Genomic DNA, 20,879 nt, shown 5'->3' with positions numbered 1-20,879 from the left:
TCTTTTCTAGCAGATTATTTGACACAAAACAGATCCAGCAGTTGGTCAAAGAGAAGCTACAAGAACCCAAAATTGAAAAGAAAGGTCTGACAACAGCTGCCTGAGCCAAGATGTTGTTTTGCTTTAAATATTTTCCTTTTCTTCTTGATTAATAATACTTGTGCTTTTTTCCCTTCCTAGGTGTATTTGCTCTCTTCTACATCAGTAACAAGTTCCGAACCTATCCCTTCACCTTCAAAGACCAACTAATTATTTCCTACAGCGGCCTTCGAGGAGCCAGCAGCTTCTCTCTTGCGTTCTTGCTTCCATTGAATCTTTTCCCAAGGAAAAACCTGTTCATTACAGCTACTCTTGTAGTTATATATTTCACCGTGTTTATCCAAGTAAGTGTATTTCTTAATGGATTGCTTTTGTAGAATCATAGAATGCTTTGGGTTGGAAGGGACCTTAAAGATCATCTAGTTCCATCTGCCATGGGCAGATGTGGTGTTGCCTAATCCTACTCGGCAACTAAGCGCCATGTAGCTGCTTGCTCACTCCTTCCCCCTGCCTGCCGGTGGGATGGGGAGGAGAATCGGAAAAAAAGTAAAACTCGTGTGTTGAGATAAGAACAGTTTAATAATGGAAATAAAATAAAACATAATGATAACAATAATAATAGTAATGAAAAGGGAGATAACAAAAAGATAGAGAAATAAACCCCAAGAAAGACAAGTGGTGCACAAAGCAATTGCTCACCACCTGCCGACCGATGCCCAGCCAGTCCCCGAGCAGCGATCAGCCCCTCCTGGCCAACTCCCCCCACTTTATACACTGAGCATGATGTCCCATGGTATGGAATATGCCTTTGGCTAGTTCGGGTCAGCTGTCCTGGCCAGGCTCCCTCCCAGCTTCTTGTGCACCTCCTCGCTGGCAGAGCATGGGAAACTGGAAAATCCTTGAGTTGGGATAAGAGCTACTGAGCAACAACTAAAACATCAGTGTGTTATCAACATTATTCTCTTACTAAATCCAAAACACAGCACTGTATCAGCTACTAGGAAGAAAATTAACTCTATCCCAACTGGAACCAGGACAGCAGGGACACCTTCCACCAGACCAGGTTGCTCCAAGCCCCATCCAACCTGGCCTTGAACACTGCCAGGGATGGGGCAGCCACAGCTTCTCTGGGCGAACTGTTCCAGTGTCTCACCACCCTCACAGTGAAGAATTTCTTCCTAATATCTAATCTAAATCTACCCTCTTTCAGTTTAAAGCCATTACCCCTTGTCCTATCACTACATGCCCTTGTAAAAAGTCCCTCTCCGGCTTTCTTGTAGCCCCGCTTTAGGTACAGGAAGGCTGCTATAAGGTCTCCCAGGAGACCTTATATTTCATGTAATAGAGGTGACTGAAAGCTTCATGGTGAAGATTGCATTGAATTTACTCTTAAACTAGGAAAAGCTATTGTATTTTATGGCCAGATTTAGCACTGCACTGTGTAATTACCCTTTCAGGGCTTTCTAGGTGTTATTAAATAACTTTTTCAGAAAGTATATATTGAAAACCTGTGTCTTCTGAAATATTCAGGGAAAAGGGCTCTTTGTTTCCAAAATCTCTTATGTTCACTCCACATTCTTCCTAATGCTTCCAAATTAAGAAGCATTTGAACTTTACACTTCAGCACAGAATCATTCTCAAACTGAACAGAAAACAGGATGTCTGTCCTATGAAGGATTTTGAGTTTTTTACTCTTATCTTCATTCATCTTGGAGACCAAATGAGAGCATTCTGAAATCCTTTGTAAAAGAATATTAGAGAAAAATAAAGCAAATAACTCAGGTTTGTAAGAATAGGTGTCTACTTCAGATGTTTGTGTTGTTCCACTTGGCTTACACTGCTGTACCTGGAAGAACTGGATCTTCTGGAGGTCTTGCATCCCATGTTCTGTATTTTCCCATACCAACGCCCCAGATATTCCAGGGTGCCAATGGAGCACCATGCACTTGTGATTAGGGACTTAGATTCCACCAGAATTTTTCAGAAAAAACATATTGTTTCTATTTCCCCTTTCTAAATGCTATTCTGTAGCAGTGCAATAAAGAATTGGGAACAGCTGAAAATGGTTTCTAAGTGAAAAAAATGCAAAATACTTAATTCTAAAAATGTTGAAGAGGTTTCAAGATTGTAAGAACCTCACAAAGTTAATGTTTTCTTTCAAGTGAGTGCTGCTTTGAAGAAGGTTAGTCAGCTATTTTACTAGGTTAAAATATGTCGATAAATACAATGTCTCTTAAAAAAAACCCTGGTGTGTATTTTTTTTTAAAGTCTTTGAGTTTTAATCCTCTTCTGTATCTTTCCCTTCAAGTAATAGATCATTCTTGTGCCTAAGACACTGTTTTCCTAATTGATTAAAATTAAATCCTTTTGCTTTCTTTCTGTTTTTTTCTAAAAGATAATTAACATTTCAACTCGTTGTTCCAAATGCAGGGAATCACAATTGGACCATTGGTCAGATACCTAGATGTTAAAAAGACCAACAAAAAGGAGTCTATCAATGAAGAAATTCATGTGCGAGTAAGTTTTTTGTATCAGTAGCTGGCATCCTAAAAATAAGAAGAGAAAGGGTATTTCAAAAGAGCTGGACAGAGGGAGGCATTTGGTAGCAGTGGCATTCAGTGGATCTGGACACTGAATGCTTTTAACAACATTTAGAAGAAACCTTAGGCATAATTTTTAAAAATATGATATCTCATTTATACTCATAGTGACTATCATAATATGGTACTACAAGTGTCATGGTGTAGCAGGGCCCTTACTTCTTGATGCTGGTGACCATGGGAGGACAGAAACAAAGGTAGTGTTTACAAATGCACGCGTCATCCTTCCCTGCTAGATTTGTTGGATACCTTTGTTGCCATCTTTTGACTGGTTCTAGACACAAAATAATGGCATATTTGTGGTGACATTATTTTCTTATAATGACCACTTAAAATTTTTCCATGTTTGTTTCTTTAGTTGATGGATCACTTGAAGGCTGGTATTGAAGACATATGTGGACATTGGAGTCATTATCAGCTGAGAGATAAGTAAGAATCTCTTATTGCACCCTACTATAATAAAATATCCTATCTATCATGTAAAATACAATAGGTAAATAGAATAGGAAATCAATCTTGTGCCCCATAAAGCTAAAGTAGCATGAAAATATTTGGGATGTGTGCAATATCTCTTTTTAAAAAGTGAACTCCTGAGTAACCATTATCTCTTGGGAGCACAGTGCTCATATATTGCCTGTTGAATTGCTTCTGCACAAACAAGCAGAAAATAAGCCTTCTGAAAGAAAAACATAGCACATGAACTCACGCTGCAGGCATCAGCCTGTGCACATAGCTTTGGCATAAATCTTAGATCCATGGCAGTGATCCTTTAGGTCTGGATTTAGAACAGAAGCTATGTAAGCTGTCAGTGCTTCACTGAGTTTTGCTGTAGGTCTCCACAGCAAATATGATCCCTTGTTGGTGAGTATAAATTCAATACTAACTTGTCTTTACAGGACTTTGTATTCAGTAATATTTAAAATAAGAGTACTAAAGGTAATGGTTGAATTTAAATATCCAGTAGCATAAACAGATACTTTCAAGCTGGTCTTCACTTAGAAATGCAGGACCTGTGTTGCGCCTTCTATAAGCAGGATGGGGTGGTTTTGTGAAGCTTTGCGGCTCTTCCAGGCACTGTCCAGAAGAGACAGACCTGCCATTCTGAACCGCTGTTCCCTTTACCTTTTCCCTAAGGAAGACTTTTGATCAAGTTGGCCATCGCAGCATGTGAAGGGGGGTGTGGGGAGAGACTAATCTTCCTTTTCCACAAACACCGTATGATGATGCCATGGGCTAAAAGTTATCTGTTAGGCTATGCCTAGACTTCTGTGCTGGATTCCTTTGTCTTACCTCTCAGCATCGCAACCCAGTAATCCAGCTGGGAGTCTGCTGGGACACGTGGCATCACCTTTCATGACCAGGTTTCTCCCTATGGAAATCAGGAATTAAGAGTTGGAAGAAGACAGCCAGTTTGCACCCGCTTCTTGTCCCAACAGGGAGTAACGATGTGTCTAGGGCACATACCTGGACCAAGAAGCTAAAATGTCCTCTTCGCTCTCACAGTACAGAGCTAGCCTTAGGACATCCACGGGGACCACACCACTGCCTGGGCAGTCAATAAGCTAAACAAATCCCTCCTGGAGCAGTAATTCCATTGAAATAGCTGCATTTCCACATATCAGTGAGAAAATGTTATTTCCCCTTATCTGACATCTACCCAACAGGTATGAAAAAAGAATTTTGTCCAAACTAGTATAAATGTAGCATTTCAGTTCACGGGCAGATCCAAACAACACACTGTATGTGAAAACGTTTAATGTAAGAAGATTGTATTAAAAGGTATTCCCTAGACTTATCTTTGCGATTTTAAAGACGTTTAGCATATGTATATCAGAATTAATTACCTGAGAGATGACACTCCAGGAGGCTTTCTGTTACACAGAAAAACATAAAGAGCTCTAATCCCAGTGGAAGCATCTGTGTACCTATCTGTGCTATTAATATATATAAAAACTAGCCTTTGATAAGAAAAAATGTACAAACTCTGCAGTGCTTTTCCTAGCATTGTGAAGCACTTTACCTTGCTGTGGTAAACTGTTCCTTTGAAAGAATCACATAAGAAGATCTGCTGTTGTTCTGCTAAACGTCTGCCTGAAAGCACATACCTGTTCCAAAATGCACACACCCATTCACATTCAAATTATGCCACACATTAGCGATATTTTACAATCTGCAGCATGCGAGCGCATAGTATTTTCTGGTCCATTCAATTTCACTGTTATTCAGAATACAAAGAAATGTATTTTCTCTGCTCTAATTGTCAGGATTCAGAATTATCAGCAGCATAATGGGCCCAAACTACTGTAACTGCTGGGCCATTTAGAGCCCCATTGGAGGCTGGCTGAATAGGCCAGGATTACTGTAAGAGCAGCTGCTGCTGTTATGCCCTACTAGAATACAACTTTCGTACAAAAGCGTGGAGACTGGCCATATTCTTTTCTGACAAATGTGGCGGTGTTATATGCAAACACGCGCCCAGCCCTCTTTTTTGCTCTGATTGCAGCTTGTTTCTTTCTTTTGTCTGGTGGGCTTTGCAATCTCTGCGGACCAGTAGACCATGCCAAGTGTCCCCCTAAAGGTCTCCTCTCACTAGGCCTTCAGGAGTCCACAGGTGCCTCCAATTTGGATTCAGTTTCCACCACTGAATTATATATGTGTGTATTTGAATGAAGATCAGCTTGTACCACAGAGATAAAAACACATTTGGGTTTTTTTACACTTTGATTTTAATATCTCTTTTGCAGATTTAAGAAGTTTGACAATAAGTATTTGAAGAAAATCTTAATTCGGGGACACCAACCCAAATCCAGCATTGTATCATTGTACAAAAAGATGGAGATAAAACTGGCCATCGAGATGGCTGAGAGTGCCATGAAAATTTCAAATTCATCCACAGCTTCTTTACAGTGAGTACTGATCTCCTGACCTTTTGCAGAGTAGGGACAGGAAGGACAGGGACAAAAGTGAGGAAATACCCAATGGATTTTAGGACTTCAGTAGAAATGTAATTAAAAACCAAACAGTTATGAAAACAGAAGTTGCTGGTTTGTGCTGGCAATTTGGTGCTCATCATATTTGCACTTTGGGTCTTTCTTCAGAGAGTGAAAATTAAAAACAAGGGCATTTTCTCTGTCCCTTTTCAATGAAGGGCAGTTCTGAAGAGGAATCATGAGTCCGGTGCAGAAGCCACTCTGGCTGCTTTAAAACACAGCAGTGGTTCAAGGTGGCTGTACTCATCACTTAGCTGGCCAGTGGGTTTTGCTCACCTTTGCTAGGTGCCGAGAGACCTGCAGGAGAGTTTAGAGCACAGATCCTGACTCCATTATCCAAATCATAAATTTTTGCTGAGACCAGATTTCCTTGCAGCATTTGCAATTTTTGCTATTTCAGTTTGCAATCCCTCAAACTGTCTTGCTACATTTTGGCACTTTGTGCCAAATTTGTCCAATTAACATTGAGAGCAGCCCTGTGGAGAACAACTTGGGGGTACTGGTGAATGAAAAGCTGGACATGAGCCGGCAATGTGCACTTGCAGCCCTGAAAGCCAACCGTATCCTGGGCTGCATCAAAGGAATTGTGGCCAGCAGGTCGAGGGAGGGGATTCTGCCCCTCTGCTCCGATCGGGTGAGACCCCACCTGCAGTACTGCATCTGGATCTGGGGTCCTCAGCACAGGACAGACATGGAGCTGTTGGAGCAGGTCCAGAGGAAAGCCACAAAAATGATCAGAAGGATAGAACACCTACCCTGCGAGGAAAGGCTGAAAGTTGGGGTTGTTCAGCCTGGAGAAGGCTCTGGGGAGAACTTATAGCAGCCTTTCAGTACTTAAAGGGGGCTAATAGTAAGGATGGGGACAGACTTTTTAATAGGCTCTGTTGCTATAGGACAAAGGCAAATGGTTTTAAAAGAAAAGAGGGTAGATTCAGAGTAGATATAAGGAAGAAATGTTTTACAGTAATGGTACTGAAACCCTGGCCCAGGTTGCCCAGAGAGGTGGCAGATGCCCCAGCCCTGGAAACATTCAAGGTCGGGTTGGACGGGGCTCTGAGCAACCTGATGGAGTTGAAGATGTCCCTGCTCGTTGCAGGGGCGTTGGACTAGATCACCCTTAAAGGTCCCTTCCAACCCAGACCATTCTGTGATTCTATATTTCTATGAAACAGTAACGCAACTTGGCATCAGACAGACCGGGGGAGAAAACAAGTGGGATCTCCAGAGCCATCACTGAGGGAACTACCCTCTAGGAGAGAAGTCGGTAGAAATCTTTACTTCTGCATACTTTAGCTCCTGTGCATGTATTTATTCTCACCTTGCAACCCACTGTCCAGAGTGTGGGTATTGCTAATGGCACTTGTCCCCACAAACTCTTTCCTGGGCTCCCGCTGGCCACTGCTGCTGCTACTGCCTGCTCTCTGCTGCTGCATCCCTCAACCCCTCTCCATTTTGCAGGAGACTCTGGCAGGGCACAGCATATTTTCATTTTTGAATGATCATCTCAACCCATACCAGAAATTCCAAATACCAGCAGGACATTAAATTAAAATCTTTCTTGAAACTTTGGCTTAATCACCTCAAGATTCATCTGCTTTCTTGAAACTGATGTCAGCATGCAGCGTAAGAACCTAACCCTTTTCTTTTTAAATCATTCTTTGCTGAGCGGATGATATTAAAAAAGATTCCATGTCTGTTAGGCTCCTTTCTGTCTGCTGTATTCCCTTAACTGTTCTGAGCCAAGACAAAATGGGCAAGGTTGGTAGACAGTCTATGGCAATCAAACCACATTCCTCTTCTTTTCTAGAAGGAAAGGGAATATAAGACAAATTGCTTCAGCGTAGTTCAGAAATTCTCTGCTGAGCTGAGAATTTAGATTGAAAAATGTTCTATAATAAACAGCTGATATGATGGACTAATTTTTGCCAGCTCTACTCCGGCTGTAATTGAATTTTACTGTGCATCAACCTCTGATGCACAGGTTCTCATACTGAGACAGCCTTTTTAGAAATGAAGTGTCAACTTCAAAAACAGAGTGCAGCCTGTGGCTCAGAAACATTGTGATTCTTGGAGGCTGTGAGAGTATTCTAGGAATACATGTTTTCCCAGCTCTGTTCATTGATAGGTGTCTGCTGTAAAGCACTGGAGGAGACTGGATGGACTGTTGGATCTTTGGTTTGAGCCAACGCAGCAGTTCTTATATCTGCATTCTCCTCAGCAATTAAGTGAACCTGCTTAAGACTAAAAGGTTTCTAAATGTATTTGTAAATTGTTTGATTGTTATCATTGAGATAGCTTGTACCTAAAGCCCCTGTCTTCAGTGAGGATACAAAAATCTGGCCATGAGCAAACAGAGATTTGAAACTGAATTCCAATGTGTAGCATGTAAAGTAATATTTGCAGTGGCAGGGTAGTGAGAAAACTCTCACTAGCATTTCTGATCAGTTCTGCAGCCTTTAGGCACACGCGGGGAAATGCTCTGTAACAATCAAAGCAGATCTCCATTGCCGTTAATTAGCATCATTCTCAGAAATTACATTCATGCTGGTGTGATTCTTGCAGGTGGAGTGGGTGTCCAGTATGCAGTAAGTATTTCCAGTGTAGACTGGAGAAATTTGCCCATGGACTGTGCCACAAAGAATCCACATTTGAATGAAAATAGAGCATTTTGTTAGGATGTTTTGGAGAATATAAGCCTTAGAAATAAGGATAGAAATGGCAAAAGCAGAACCAAGCAGATATTATGAAAACTGTTTTAGTATGGCTATTTTTGGAGGAAATATGCCCATTAGAGAGAGACGGTTTGATGCGGAGCTTACTTAATGTTGGCTTCATATTACTGCAATACTGACTTTGGTATCAATACAGTACAGATCAGAATCAAGTGCTGTGTTGTCACTTGTGGTGGTGCAGTTGTGCAAGAGCTCTGCCTGATGAATGTTACTTCCTTCACAGGACTAGTGAAGATTGGTGGAGAGTTCACAAAGTTCAGAATTTTAGATATAATATAAAAAAAATCATCTTACAAGGTTTGTGGAAGGCATTTTATTTCCTCCATGTATCAACTATCTCCATGTCTAAAGAAGAAAGAGATACTGTCATGGTACTCATTACAGAGAGACAGTTTTCATGACTTATTAACATTTCAGCATTTTTTTCACAAATGTATCTCCTGTGCTGTGCTTTGTTGTAACATGCTGGAAGATTCAGTAAGAACAAATCAGTAAGGATTGCTTTATGGGTTTGGTAACACACCAAACTTGTCCAGGTTTTTCTGAAAGTTCTTTTTTAATGTATTGTATATTGCAAAGTGTAAAAGCAATCTGTTCCTTATTACCATACCTGTGCATTGTTATCGGTTGGGTAGGTTAATACCTAATCCCACAAAAAGAATAAACATTTTTTATTTGTGCTCCTGAACAATACAGACTTCATGCTGTTTGTTCTCTTGCTATCCCAGCTCAGCTAAAACTCAGGGAATTTTATTTATTCTATTTAAGTCACTTTAAGAGCAAAACGATAAGCCTTTAAATGACTTAAGACAGGCCACTTCTGTGCTGGCATGTGAAGGGGGCCAGGTATGCAACTGGAAAAGTAAAGAGATGACCTGATGTCTTCCCAGTGGAGTTTTGCTTTCCTCTGTTTAGCTGCTTTCCCCTGTTTATTCCCAACTGTAAGGTATAAAGACCCTGTGGAGACAGTAAAGTGAGGACCCGTGAGACAGTTATTCCCTATGATGTCAAAGCCGCTTGCATCAACTATGTCAGTTCAATTTTGCATTATACAAATGAACCAAACCTGCATTTTAAAGACCACTACTGACTGACAGGCTAGATTGCCATTAGTCCCCAGGGGCTGTGCTCGTGTTTGCTTTCCCAGGTGTACCTAGGGTCTCTCTGGCGTCCAAAGGGACAGCAGCTAGGGGCTGCTGCCGCCGGCAAAGAGTTGAGTTTCTTTGCCATGGAAAGTAGCATACATGGGCCGTCCCACAACATTCAACATGCCAGACCCAGTATGGAACAAAGGTGCATTACATCTAAGCCTGGAAACTTGGTGGCATCCCTGGATTCTCTCAGTGTTATCCCTGAGAGCTGAAAGCAAGTGAAAACCCACCCAACCCACCCAGCTGGCCTGGAATTGGGTGGTGGTGATGGTCTTTTTTCCCTGCTGGTAAATACCTAGCTTTGTTGTCGTTGCTGTTTTTGAGAATTGATAAATGTCAATTAAACATTTGTTGGGAAGGATTTTTCAGGGCCAGGATAAGAATTCTGGTCAAATCCAGAAAGGGATTCCTTTTCTGTCACTCTGGCTTGCCATTAGCTGAGTGGTAGACTCATGGGTCTTTCTTTCATGCCTCAGTAAGATCCTTAACCTATTGGTTACCCCAGCCCTACCTCTAACAATACACCTTAACCTATTGTCAAATTCTCTCTTTATTTTCGCTTCATGAAAAAATTGGCAGATCTTAGTTTTGGTCTGATGCAGAATGAAAACACATTCCAAAACCTTGAAATATATCAGGAATAAATTCTTATGTTCCAGGGACTTTGTACAGGGCCAGGCTACGAGTGCTTACTGTCTACTTGATGGTAAGAGGCAGTAAAATGGAGAATCCAGACAGCTCATGATGGTCTTACAAGTTTCAAGATGATCACGTTAGATTATAGCACATAACAGTGGTAATCTTGTTAAAGGAGCTGTAATAGCAAATTCCAACCTTTTTCCTATGTTTACACCATAATCTCAGTTTAGCTTGAATCCACCTTCCTTTGCCATTAAAAAAAATTTTGATTTATTTTAGAGGGAGTACAAAATAAATGTACACAAAGCTTTGGCAATACTGTACATTGATCGTAATCCATTCTTTAACTGCACAATTTACAGATAACATTTCAAGGGCATCTCCTAGCTGAGAACAAAGATTTGCAATTCCTTTTTTTTAAAAAAAAGAGGCAAGAAAGCAAAATGGAGAAAGGAAAAAACCAGAAACAACAAGATGAACTCAGACTGATTCATCCTGCATGATCACTATCTATTTCCCTTTCTTTTCTTGGGAATTCAGCCGAACGCTAACTCTCACACAGATTGACCGATTTAGCAAAAGCAGGTAGCATTTCACAGCAGCCCTCCTCCATTGTTTTGCTGGTGAAAAAGCCAGGCAGCTACCGGTGACTGTCGGCTTCTTGTCACAGCTTGTTAAAAATACAAAGATGACTATCTTTTAGGTAGTTCTTTCATTTTAAATGGAGAAACAGCCTCAGTAGCAAGGAAACTCTATATGTTCTCCTCACCACGGGGCAGGTCTCTTGGACCCCTTGACCAGCACGTGCTTTAGTTCTTAAGGCTTTACTGCCCCATCTTGAAGGAGTTAAAACCAGTAGGACCTCAAGGCCCAGAGTGGTAGACCACGCTGAAGAATGTCTTCAGACAGAGGGGGAAACTTGCAGTGCCTTCCTGAACGTACAGCTGGTTGTTGCCCAATCTAATCCTTAAACACGAACTTTCTTTGGAAGCTTTGAGAAAGGAAAGGAGAGTTTCTGCTGCCAGCTGTATGGTGTCACTGGTCACCGCGAGGCTCTCCTGTTCTAGCACTAAGAATAGACCATGCGTCGTTTCATGGGAATGGTATTTAATCAACTCATTAATATCCTATTTAAACTTCTCTTTTATTTACAGGAGTGGTAGAAATCGGCGTGCGCACAGGCTCTCCCCTGCAGAGGTGGAGTCCATGAGAGACGTCCTGGCACATAATCTATACCAAGTGCGACAAAGGGTGCGTGAGCGACCTGCTACGGCGCAGGGTTTGCAGACTGAAAGCTCTCGTTTAGCGTAGCCACGGCGGGTGGTAGCGCCGGGACGGTCAACGCTGGTGGGAGATGTGGGCCTGGAGCTCCCACCCGGGACCTGCATGGGGAGGGGAAGGAGCCCGGCCTCCGGGCTCGTTCCTGGGTGGAAAAAGAGGAAAGCGTGTTTATTTCTGTCAGCTTTTCACCCAGGAGAACCTGGGACCGAGCTGTAGAGGTCAGGCTTCCCTCTCCACACACCCACGGGCGACTCAGCCACCCGCTTGCCCAGGCTGACAAACATCCCCCTGAGGGCCCAGGTCCTCTCCCTGGGGCCAGGCACGACCTCTGCCGTGGAGGGAGGCTGGCCAGCTGGGTGGCCTACGTTGGGCCAGCAGGAGGGGAAGATGGCTACCAGGGGTGTAAGGCTTCGGGGGAGGTGGTGGGCCACCGGCAGCAGGGCAACTCCGCTGGGGGGGTGGGCGGACCAGCGGCCATGAACGTTGCGTAGCCCAAAGCCAGCTGAGAGTCAGGCCGGAGGATCCGCGGTCCGTGTGGGAGCAGCAGTTTACCCTCACCACAGGAGGAGAAAGGAAAAAAAGATAAAAATTCTACCTCCTCTGGAGCTTCACTTCACACACTTGGGAATTTTTTCCCCCATAAAATGGGAGTGATAATACCTCAGCGGGGATTTAGTTTTCAGAAATTTGCCCTGATTCTGATGCAGCCCAGTGTATAATAACTACTTAATTCAATCTTGGGCCCAGAATACACAACTGAGTGCTCTCCTGCAGCAATGCGTAGTAGAGGATATATGACAGTAACCTTGAAATCACACAGATGAACGGGGCTAACTCGTGTAACACACTTTTACTAGAAAATGCTAGGCTCTGCTCATTTAAATGTGTCATTATTAATATGATATTCATTCCTAATATTGTTTGATTTGCCATGGCCAATTATCCTTATGATATTAATTTCTTATCTTACCAGGAACAATTTGCATATATGGCTGTCTCTCAGATAACTGAAATGAACCCTCTCTCTTCAAAATCAATTACAGTAATGACTATTTGTACCAGCCACTTCCTATGTGGTGAGAACTGTGTGCTTTTGGAAATGAAAGATCGGAAGTAAAATAATGCCACTTCTAATACTTCACTTTCAATTCTGAAAGCCTGATAATGCTCTGGCTCACCAGACCAACTTTACCAGGACCCTTGCAAAGCAAGACTGAGATCAGATTCTGCTTTTTCAGAGGGCTTATAAACTTAAGAGAATTTTTTTCTTTAAGGCAGATAATTATTTCCCTCATTTGACTAGATGTATGCGATGATAAATTTAAAAGCTTGTCCTAAAAGATGCTCAGTTTTAAGGTAATATTTAGGTGTAGTTTGTCCACGTATGGAAAGGAAACTCAGCTCTGCATCTCATTCTGGAGCTGTACTCTTCTTAACATAGTCTTTTGCTCCTGAGCACATCTGCAACTTGCTCCTGGCTCAGTAATACTAGTATTAAGGCTCAGAGGGGGGTTAACCAGCTATCTCTCTCTTGAGACCTGCCTCAGATTAGTATCTCCCAATTGTGTGATGAGAAGAGGGATGACAAAGGGAGGACAAGCCCAGAGATGTTAACAGCCTCGTGTAGGTAGGTATATTTTTATGGTGCATTTTGAGCAGGCAAGAATCTATCAAAAACGGCATCAAAAGGCAGCCCTTGAGGTCCAAGACTTACAGCTGTGTTCGTGCTTCCTTCCATCTTGCTCTGCAGCAGCAAGGTTGGTGCGAGGCTGCATTTTTCGACGTGATACCAAAGGGATCTGTGATGAGTCGGTGGCCGAGCCGGGGCAGGTGTCCCCTTAGCTCCCTGATTGACCAGACTGCGCAAGGTTATTAATATTGCAAGGGCAAAGGAAATCAGCGGGGTGCATTTTCTGTTTCAGGCACCAACATACAACAGACACAACCTGCCTACCAACACAAATGAGAAACAAGCCCAAGAAATCCTCATCCGTCGGCAGCACAGCCTGAGGCAGAGTTGCAGGAAGGGAAACAGCTTACCTTGGGGTAGACCGGTACCTATTATGTAAACTATTATTCATGTAAAAAATGCCTCTGTTTCTCTGTAAATAAGGAAAGAGACACCCACTTTTATATGCTTTTTTGCAATAATTAAAATGGATACTTTCCCCAGTGCCCTCATGCAGCACCTAAGAAGAAAGTGCTTCACTTAGCATGTGGACAGCAACGTTTTTATGTCCTACCTCTATATGTTGGTCAGAAATCAGCTACTATGGCTGTAAGTAGCAAAATAATGTAACCTGAATTGTTTTGGCCCGTGCAAAACATAGTATAATCACAAAAGGCATGATGCAAAGCCCTTGACACCTGGCACTGACAGTTTGGGCTCTTGATAAGTAAGAGTAAGGTTTGTCTGATCAAATGTAGGCATTGGATAGCATAGACATTTACAGCAGAGATAATCACAGTTAAGGAAGAGAAATAAGTTCTTGCTGTGTATATTAGTTTTTTTAAAGTTGTCACCTGAAACAGGAAAGGTGAATCTTAGAAGAATATATTTCTCTCTGCTGACTATAAAAAAACCCCCTAGGGCTACTATATCAGACATAGACATTTTCACTGGAGCTGACGTTGAGTTCAGCCATCCAAGCCAAGCATTGATCTTATTCACAGCTCTAATTTGGCTGCAGAGGTGCAGAGGCACAACAGAAAAAGCCTATAACCATCCCATTTTACCATCCCACCAAATAAGTGCAAATTGTGGAGGCAGTCACAGGCACTGAACACATTTCTGTCTCATACACAGGCTAGGACCACGGAAGTACGCTACCTCTCTTTGCCTCAGGGCCCCAGCCAACCCACTAGACGAAAAACCAGGCGTGTAACTTTTACAGGTAATGGAAGTGCTTTACTCTATATCCTACTCCAGCAGTGAAAGAAACTTGGCCAGTTGCTCAGTGTATTTAACAGTACTAAATGAATACTCCCATGGAAGTCCCTGACCTCTTTAAATGAGCTACACCCTGCTCTCCTATCTTTTTTATCCATGTTGTTTGTATGGTCATTACTGCAGTAGTTTCTGTCTTGTTCCAGCACCGCCTAGTTTTCTCTTTTTCCCTCTTGCACAAATATTCCTGTGATCCCTGCAGTCTGGCTTGGCCGTGAGGGCATCCATGTAAACCCCTGAAAGCAAATAATCTGTTCCCTGCAGCCCCACAGACACAATTGCATGCAAACTTCACAGGAGTTGCTGGACCCATAACCCAGTCGAGGCGAGGCTGCCGCAGCTCCGTGCCCCCAGGTCCCGCCAGTAGCAAGGTATTCCCAACGGACATTCCCCCACACCATAATTCAATGTACACGTACACACCACCGGAGAGCAGCGCAGACAGGGCACAGCACTCATGCAAGTGCGAACAGCACCAATGGCCTCATCCTGGCCTCCTCTCTGGCTGATCAGGACGATAGCCTGTTAGTGGAAAATTATATATACATATATGCTATCTGAATCCCCCAGTAGCTGGCCTTAGATACATATTGTGCCTAGTAGCCGGCCCTGGACCTTCCATCTGCCCATTTGGTGGCACTTGGGCATGAAGCCCCATGGCAGCTGCTGGTACTCAGACCTGCACACACACGTACACACACATACAGAGATGCCCTTCCTCCCCACCCCATGCACTGTAGATCCCTCCAGGAGCTGGCCTTGGACAGCCAGGCTTCCTTGTAGTAGGGTCCTGGATGCCCTGGTCTCCCGTTGCTTCACACACATGCAAACACGTCTCTTTTGTACCGGGTCCAGATGATGGCCTCACCAGTAGCCACAGACCCCACGGGCTCTTCAGTCACTGGTCTGGACCTCCTGCCCCCTCCAGTAGTGACTCGCAGACCTTCTGCTCTCCCCAGTCTCTGTCCCAGACTCACGGTTGCTCCAACAGTTGGTTCCCAAGCCTCTTATCCTACTTGATGGCTACTCTGGCTTGGTAATTGCTAGGGATTTTGCACTGACATGTGCACCCACACAATATGCGTGCCTCCCTCCAGCTGCTGGCACTCAGGCCACGCAGAATGGGGAGCTGCTGACCAAGGAACACAGAAGTGGAGTTAAATGAGAAAACAGGACAGACTGTGCTGATCAGGTGCAGGGCATTACCAGACACATGTACTGGCTGGCCCTTTTTATCCCCTTTTTCCTCTATTTTCCTGCACTTGTTGCTCTCCAAACTACCCTGATCCCTTCTTTTCCCTGTCTTTGGTTCCTGCCCTAAACGTCACATTGTAAAACCTGTATAGGTCCCCAAATACCCTCCCCTGGCATCCCAGTAGTGAGCCCCATACCCCTCCACACCTCACTCTGTGAGGTGCTCTGGGGAGAGCCTCTTGGCTGGCGCATCGTGCTGGGTCCCACCCTGCCCGTGGGGATGATCAACCCCGTGATGGATCAGGGCAGAGGCTCAGGCTTTTTCCCCTGGCTGGGGTACCAGGAGCTCCTCCACTTGCCCTTGTGCCTCAGTGCTCCTCTGTGTTCCTGGAGATGAGCCTTTAATCACATAACCTAATAAAAAGTCCTGGCAGAGCCTCTCCCCAAGCAGCTGGTCTCTTCTCCCCTATTCCCAGCTTGCTCTCTATGAACTGGTATTACTGGATAAAGTTATATGTGGATAACCAGTCTCAGGTTCTCTATGTACACCATAAAATGCAGACCCATCCTCACTTACACTCTAAGTAAGGAGACAGAGGTTAGGGATGGGGCAACACTGAATTGCCTAAGGACATGTAGCAGAACAGTGTCACAGAAAACATGGAATTTAGGACACTTGAGCGTTCATCGTTGTCTCCATCTGTAGTCTCCGTGACGCCTTTCTGAGTTTGTTTATGTGAACCTGCAAGACAGGTGTCTTTCACACAGATTTGTGTTCCTTAGAAAAAATCCTTCTTATTTCTGGCAAAATTAGCTATAGCGACTGAAACCATATTTTTAATTTTTGTCTTTGGTATCAAAAGCTTGGACAACAATGTTTGTTTCCTGCAGGTGCAAAATTATTTTTTGTCTTCCCTTTCTGTTTTACTGTGAAAGAGATGAAAGCAAAAGAGATCTGTGTAGGCAAACTGTCCGCTTGGGGCTGGGCATTCACACCTCATGGCAGCAGAACAGAAACCCATAGGGTCTATTCAGAGGGGAAAATAAAAGTTACTCAAAGGGATATTTTTTTTTTCATACAGCTGATTCTTTTCTGTTCTGTTTGTCAGGACATTGTGGTGGGGGATATGTGTCTTTCTAAAAGATTCAAATTGTTCTACACAGCAGCCTCAGACCTAAAAGCATTTCAGACACTTTCAAGGGACCAAGTCCTGCTATAGCAGACAGGCATATTATTTCAGTGGGGAGAGAGGTAAATCCTGAAGCAGTGAATGCAAGTACATTTTACTAATAGCCAGGCCTGAATTTGAGCCCTGCCTTGTGATCTATCCAAAGAATTAGACTTCTCGGTCCACCTTCTGGCCCCATCTTAGGTGCATTGCATAGCATTCACACCACTTTAAATGTCTGCAGCAGGAGGAAGCCACCTTAACCTCCTTTCATAAACTCTGTTAGGATGAGTTGAATTGCACTTGGGAACTGAGAAGAGAAATACTCAGATTGTAGGAAATTAGAATGACAACCTCATATGTGCCCATATGCATTTACAGAGATAAATGCTACCTCTTCTGTCTATGCCTGGAAGCCCTTCTGGAACAAGCATCCTCCAGCAAGCTTGATTTAGCTGTTATATATAGAACGTGCAGAAAGTTTAGTAACTAAGAGGTCAGAAATGACCACAAATAAATCCTTAAACCACCTATCAGCTCTTCCTGCCACTCATACAAATGAATTATTTCTTTGACAGTATATATCTGATGTGCGGAAAACTTTCAACAATGTAAGCACTAAACATCATCTTTCACCCTCCTTTATTATGTCTACTGAGATTCTTTTGACTCCCCTTGTCTCATATCATTCACACTTTGTAGCAGTGATGCTCCCAAAGGGCTAAGTAGAAGCCCTTTGAGTCTGAGAAAACCTATCCTATTTTATTGCTTATGGTGTGGTGTGCCCACATGGCTGACGAGAAGCAGGTTCTGCTGTTAAAGAAACCTGTGCCCCTGTTTGGTAGAGGTAAGTGCTGGTGCACGCATTCTTAGTTCATGCCAACTGTGAAGTAAACATTAGCTTAAAATAATTTAATAGCTATTAAGCGGCAATAACTTGATAAATTTTGACTGTGACTATACCCAATACATGTGTGCTTTAACTGCAGCAGGATGTAGTCTAATTTTATTCTTCATAGACCTTCATGTTTCTCTCCCCAAACCTCCTAGCTTGTTATGAGCTGTTTCTTAAATTAATTAATTTGCTAGTGCATAGTCAGGCTAGAAGTGGCTTTAAGAAAAGTGAAAAAGTATATTCTATAAACCCAACAGAATGAGAAAGCCAGTTATTGGCTTATTGCAGGCAAATTTTTATTGTGTACTTGTGGCAAAGAAAGCTGGTAGGAGCAGGTCTGGCACACCCAATGTAATCAAAGCGCCCTAGAGTCAAACTCCTGGTTTCAGGTGAAACTGTTTTCTTCCCAGTTATTAATCAAGATCAATAAAATCTTTTAAATATCAGCTTTGGAATGAAAAGAAAAATTTAGGGTTATTTTTAGTTCTTGACTGCCCTTTTAGTCTATAGTAACTTAAAATGCTTCACTTCCAGGGTTTAAAACCATAATGCTGCATTGTATTGAATACTCTTTAACTGTCCTTGCTGATTCCATGGTGTTCCTCTTTTCTTTTTTCAAAATATGAATTATTTGACTGTTTTCCTTCAGATCACCACAGAGGTGGCTCTGATGCTCCGTTCCCGGTAATGTTCAGACCCCAGCCCCGACTACGGCCACCTGAAGCAAAGCACCGCCAGGAAGAGCTGATTCCGATGGCACATTTGGATAGACGAGCGGGCCCATCCAATGTGTCAGGTCGAAGAGGAAATTCAATCGGCCAGCGTCGTTTCACCAGAGCAGACAATCTAGCTCTAATGCCAAAGCCTCGATTCACTGTGGGAGAAGTAGAGGGGTATGAGTCAGAAGAAGAGACAGAAACAATGGCACCAGCCAGGCCATTAGACATATGAGGAGCAGCGAAGAGCAGTGTTTGCGTCTCTAGGGCCCTTTGGGCACTGCTCCAGAGAAAATAACAAAGCTCCTACATGTACCAAACCACTATTTTCCTTTTGGGACCAGTGCACTTGTTCTCATATCACTTTCAAGTGCTGTATCAAGGTACTTAGTGGCTCGGAGAAGACTCAAATTCTTACATGTTTATATCAAGACTTCTTTCCCACAAACCACTGCAGGAAACAGAGGAACATGATCTTCGTAGAGGTTTGGACATGGGTTTAAATGACAGTAGGTGGGCACACGCAGTGGTATGGGTGGAAGCTGATATTGCCTTCCTCTGTTCTGTACTATGGCCTGCATCCAGAAGAAAGAAACACCGAAGAATGTGCTTGGCACATGAGCACCCACATTGGTAACTTCAACTTGCTGAGAGCTTTTGACCTCAGAATAGCTGAGATATTCCAAGAAAGAGTTAAAAAACAGGCATTATTAGGGCACCTAAATGTCACTGAAGATGCCTAAACAAGTACTTAAGTCAAAAGGATTTTTAGTGGACATTTTCAGCACTTGGGAATCTCTTGGCATCTCAGGTTTTGGCTCTGCAAAAGTGCCTAAAGTCAGTTGCTGTGATGGTCGTAACTCCTGCTACTTCAAAAAGTTTCAACATGTAGGCACCTATCACCCACCCACAGCTGTTTGGGATGAAAAAAGGAGGCATCCTGGTACGTACAAATCCAGAGGACTCTTCAGGCAGGGGTGCTGTCAGGATGCCTTTTATTTGCAAATGTGGGATGGCAAGAATGTACACAATACTCCTGTGGTTCAGCAAGTGGGAGGCTTCACTGTGGAGCATCTAACCTCCATTCCCCACTCCCACCTTGTCAGAGGGTGCCCAAATAGGTGGACCACTCTTCACACTGAAGCTGGACCAGCACTGCAGATAGGAAGCAAGAAACTGGGATAAAAGGTAAAGGGAGCCTAACTTCATAGCCTGCTGGCTAGCAGGAAAGAGAAACTCTGTGGTTTGCTCCCAGTTTTTTGTAGGGTGTCTGCCTATATGTTGTACAGAGAAGCAGTTGCAAAAAAACCCAGAAATAACCAGGGGGACATGCACTGGAGCCCATGACCTCCCAACCTTCCTACTGAGGTAAGAGAAGCAAGAAGCAACGGTCTTGAGTCATTTTGGATAAGTCTAAAATCCCAGCCACCTAATTCCTCTGGCGGAGCTCTCTCCTGCAAAATGGAAGCAGCATTGCCACTGTCCTCTGTGTCTTGAAACTGTGGGTGAGCTGATTTTATCCAAAGGGGTGATTTGAGTCCAAAATTCCATAAAGCCACCCTCACAGCTGCAATGAAATCTACAGCAGAGAAATGCACAAGTTCAGTCATGTTTTCTTCAATTTCCCTCTCTATCCTCCACTCAGAGCTTGCTCAGCTGCCCAACTCAAGGTCTGTAAATGCTACCGTAAGAGTCAGAGAACTAAAAATTAGAGGTAGCAGTGCCACCTTTATGTCTCTCTTTTTTATTGGTATGAAGCGCTTGCACGTCCTGGTCCAGAAAAATCTTTTATGTGTAAGTTATGGCTTCACATTTCTTGAAATGGATTTCCATTTCAGGACAGGTAGCATCTAAACTTACAAATTTGAAAAGTGGCACCAGAGGGAAAAAATAAAATCCCTTTCCCCCCTTTTCTCATGTTTGCAGCTTTTCTGTTTAGCAGGTCATAATGAATCATCTGTACTGAAATTGTACAAAGTTTTATGAAACTTACATTCTGTTTGCATTTCCTCGTTGTGCCAGAGAAAATATACAACTTCCTTTTATGAAAGTAGGGACACATTATTAAAAGAGGGTAGTATTTGCCTTTTGTACTGACACCAAATAAGCAATGAAATACAGTTCTGACACCGAATAAGCAATGAAATACAGTTCTGTACCTGAAAATCAACAAATAAACCCAGCTCCACAAAAGATGAAGTGCTCCATGTAGTTTTTAAACAAAAGCCTTGTGCCAGATCTCAATCCTGTAACAAGTTATATTGACATATCATAAATCTCAATGCAAACAGTATTTCAAGAAAAATACAAACTCAGCTCTTAAATTACACTGTGAGCTACCAAGTTGCCATATGAAATTTAATTGAGGGCAAAATCAGCGCCCATGTGAGGTGGTCTTAGACCACCGAGCTGATGTAGGTGCATGGAGTGGGGTGACGGAGGTGTGGGACCTGCTGCTGTGTCCCAGAGTCGGGAGGGGGTGGGATCTCCAAAACTGCCTGGTAGGTGATGTGAACTGGAGGCAAT

The 20,879-nt window shown here is 43.2% G+C and overlaps 1 protein-coding gene across 1 annotated transcript in view; it reads left to right on the top strand.

The window, feature by feature from the left end:
- SLC9A4 (solute carrier family 9 member A4) overlaps positions 1–19,758 on the top strand; it is a 36,891-nt gene extending 17,133 nt beyond the window's left edge. The window contains exons 5-12 of the mRNA XM_049834374.1: positions 181–383; positions 2,470–2,556; positions 2,998–3,068; positions 5,384–5,545; positions 11,306–11,402; positions 13,355–13,486; positions 14,239–14,326; positions 18,287–19,758. Of these exons, the coding sequence (XP_049690331.1) occupies positions 181–383; positions 2,470–2,556; positions 2,998–3,068; positions 5,384–5,545; positions 11,306–11,402; positions 13,355–13,486; positions 14,239–14,326; positions 18,287–18,588 (1,142 nt within the window). The 3' untranslated portion in view covers positions 18,589–19,758. The remainder of the gene's footprint in view (positions 1–180; positions 384–2,469; positions 2,557–2,997; positions 3,069–5,383; positions 5,546–11,305; positions 11,403–13,354; positions 13,487–14,238; positions 14,327–18,286) is intronic.
- The last annotated feature ends 1,121 nt before the right edge of the window (positions 19,759–20,879 follow it).

This window comes from Accipiter gentilis, chromosome 31, assembly GCF_929443795.1.
Source record: "Accipiter gentilis chromosome 31, bAccGen1.1, whole genome shotgun sequence".
NCBI lineage: Eukaryota > Metazoa > Chordata > Aves > Accipitriformes > Accipitridae > Astur > Astur gentilis.
The sequence above is the reverse complement of the archived record's forward strand: the minus strand, read 5'-3'. Positions and strand labels throughout refer to the sequence as shown.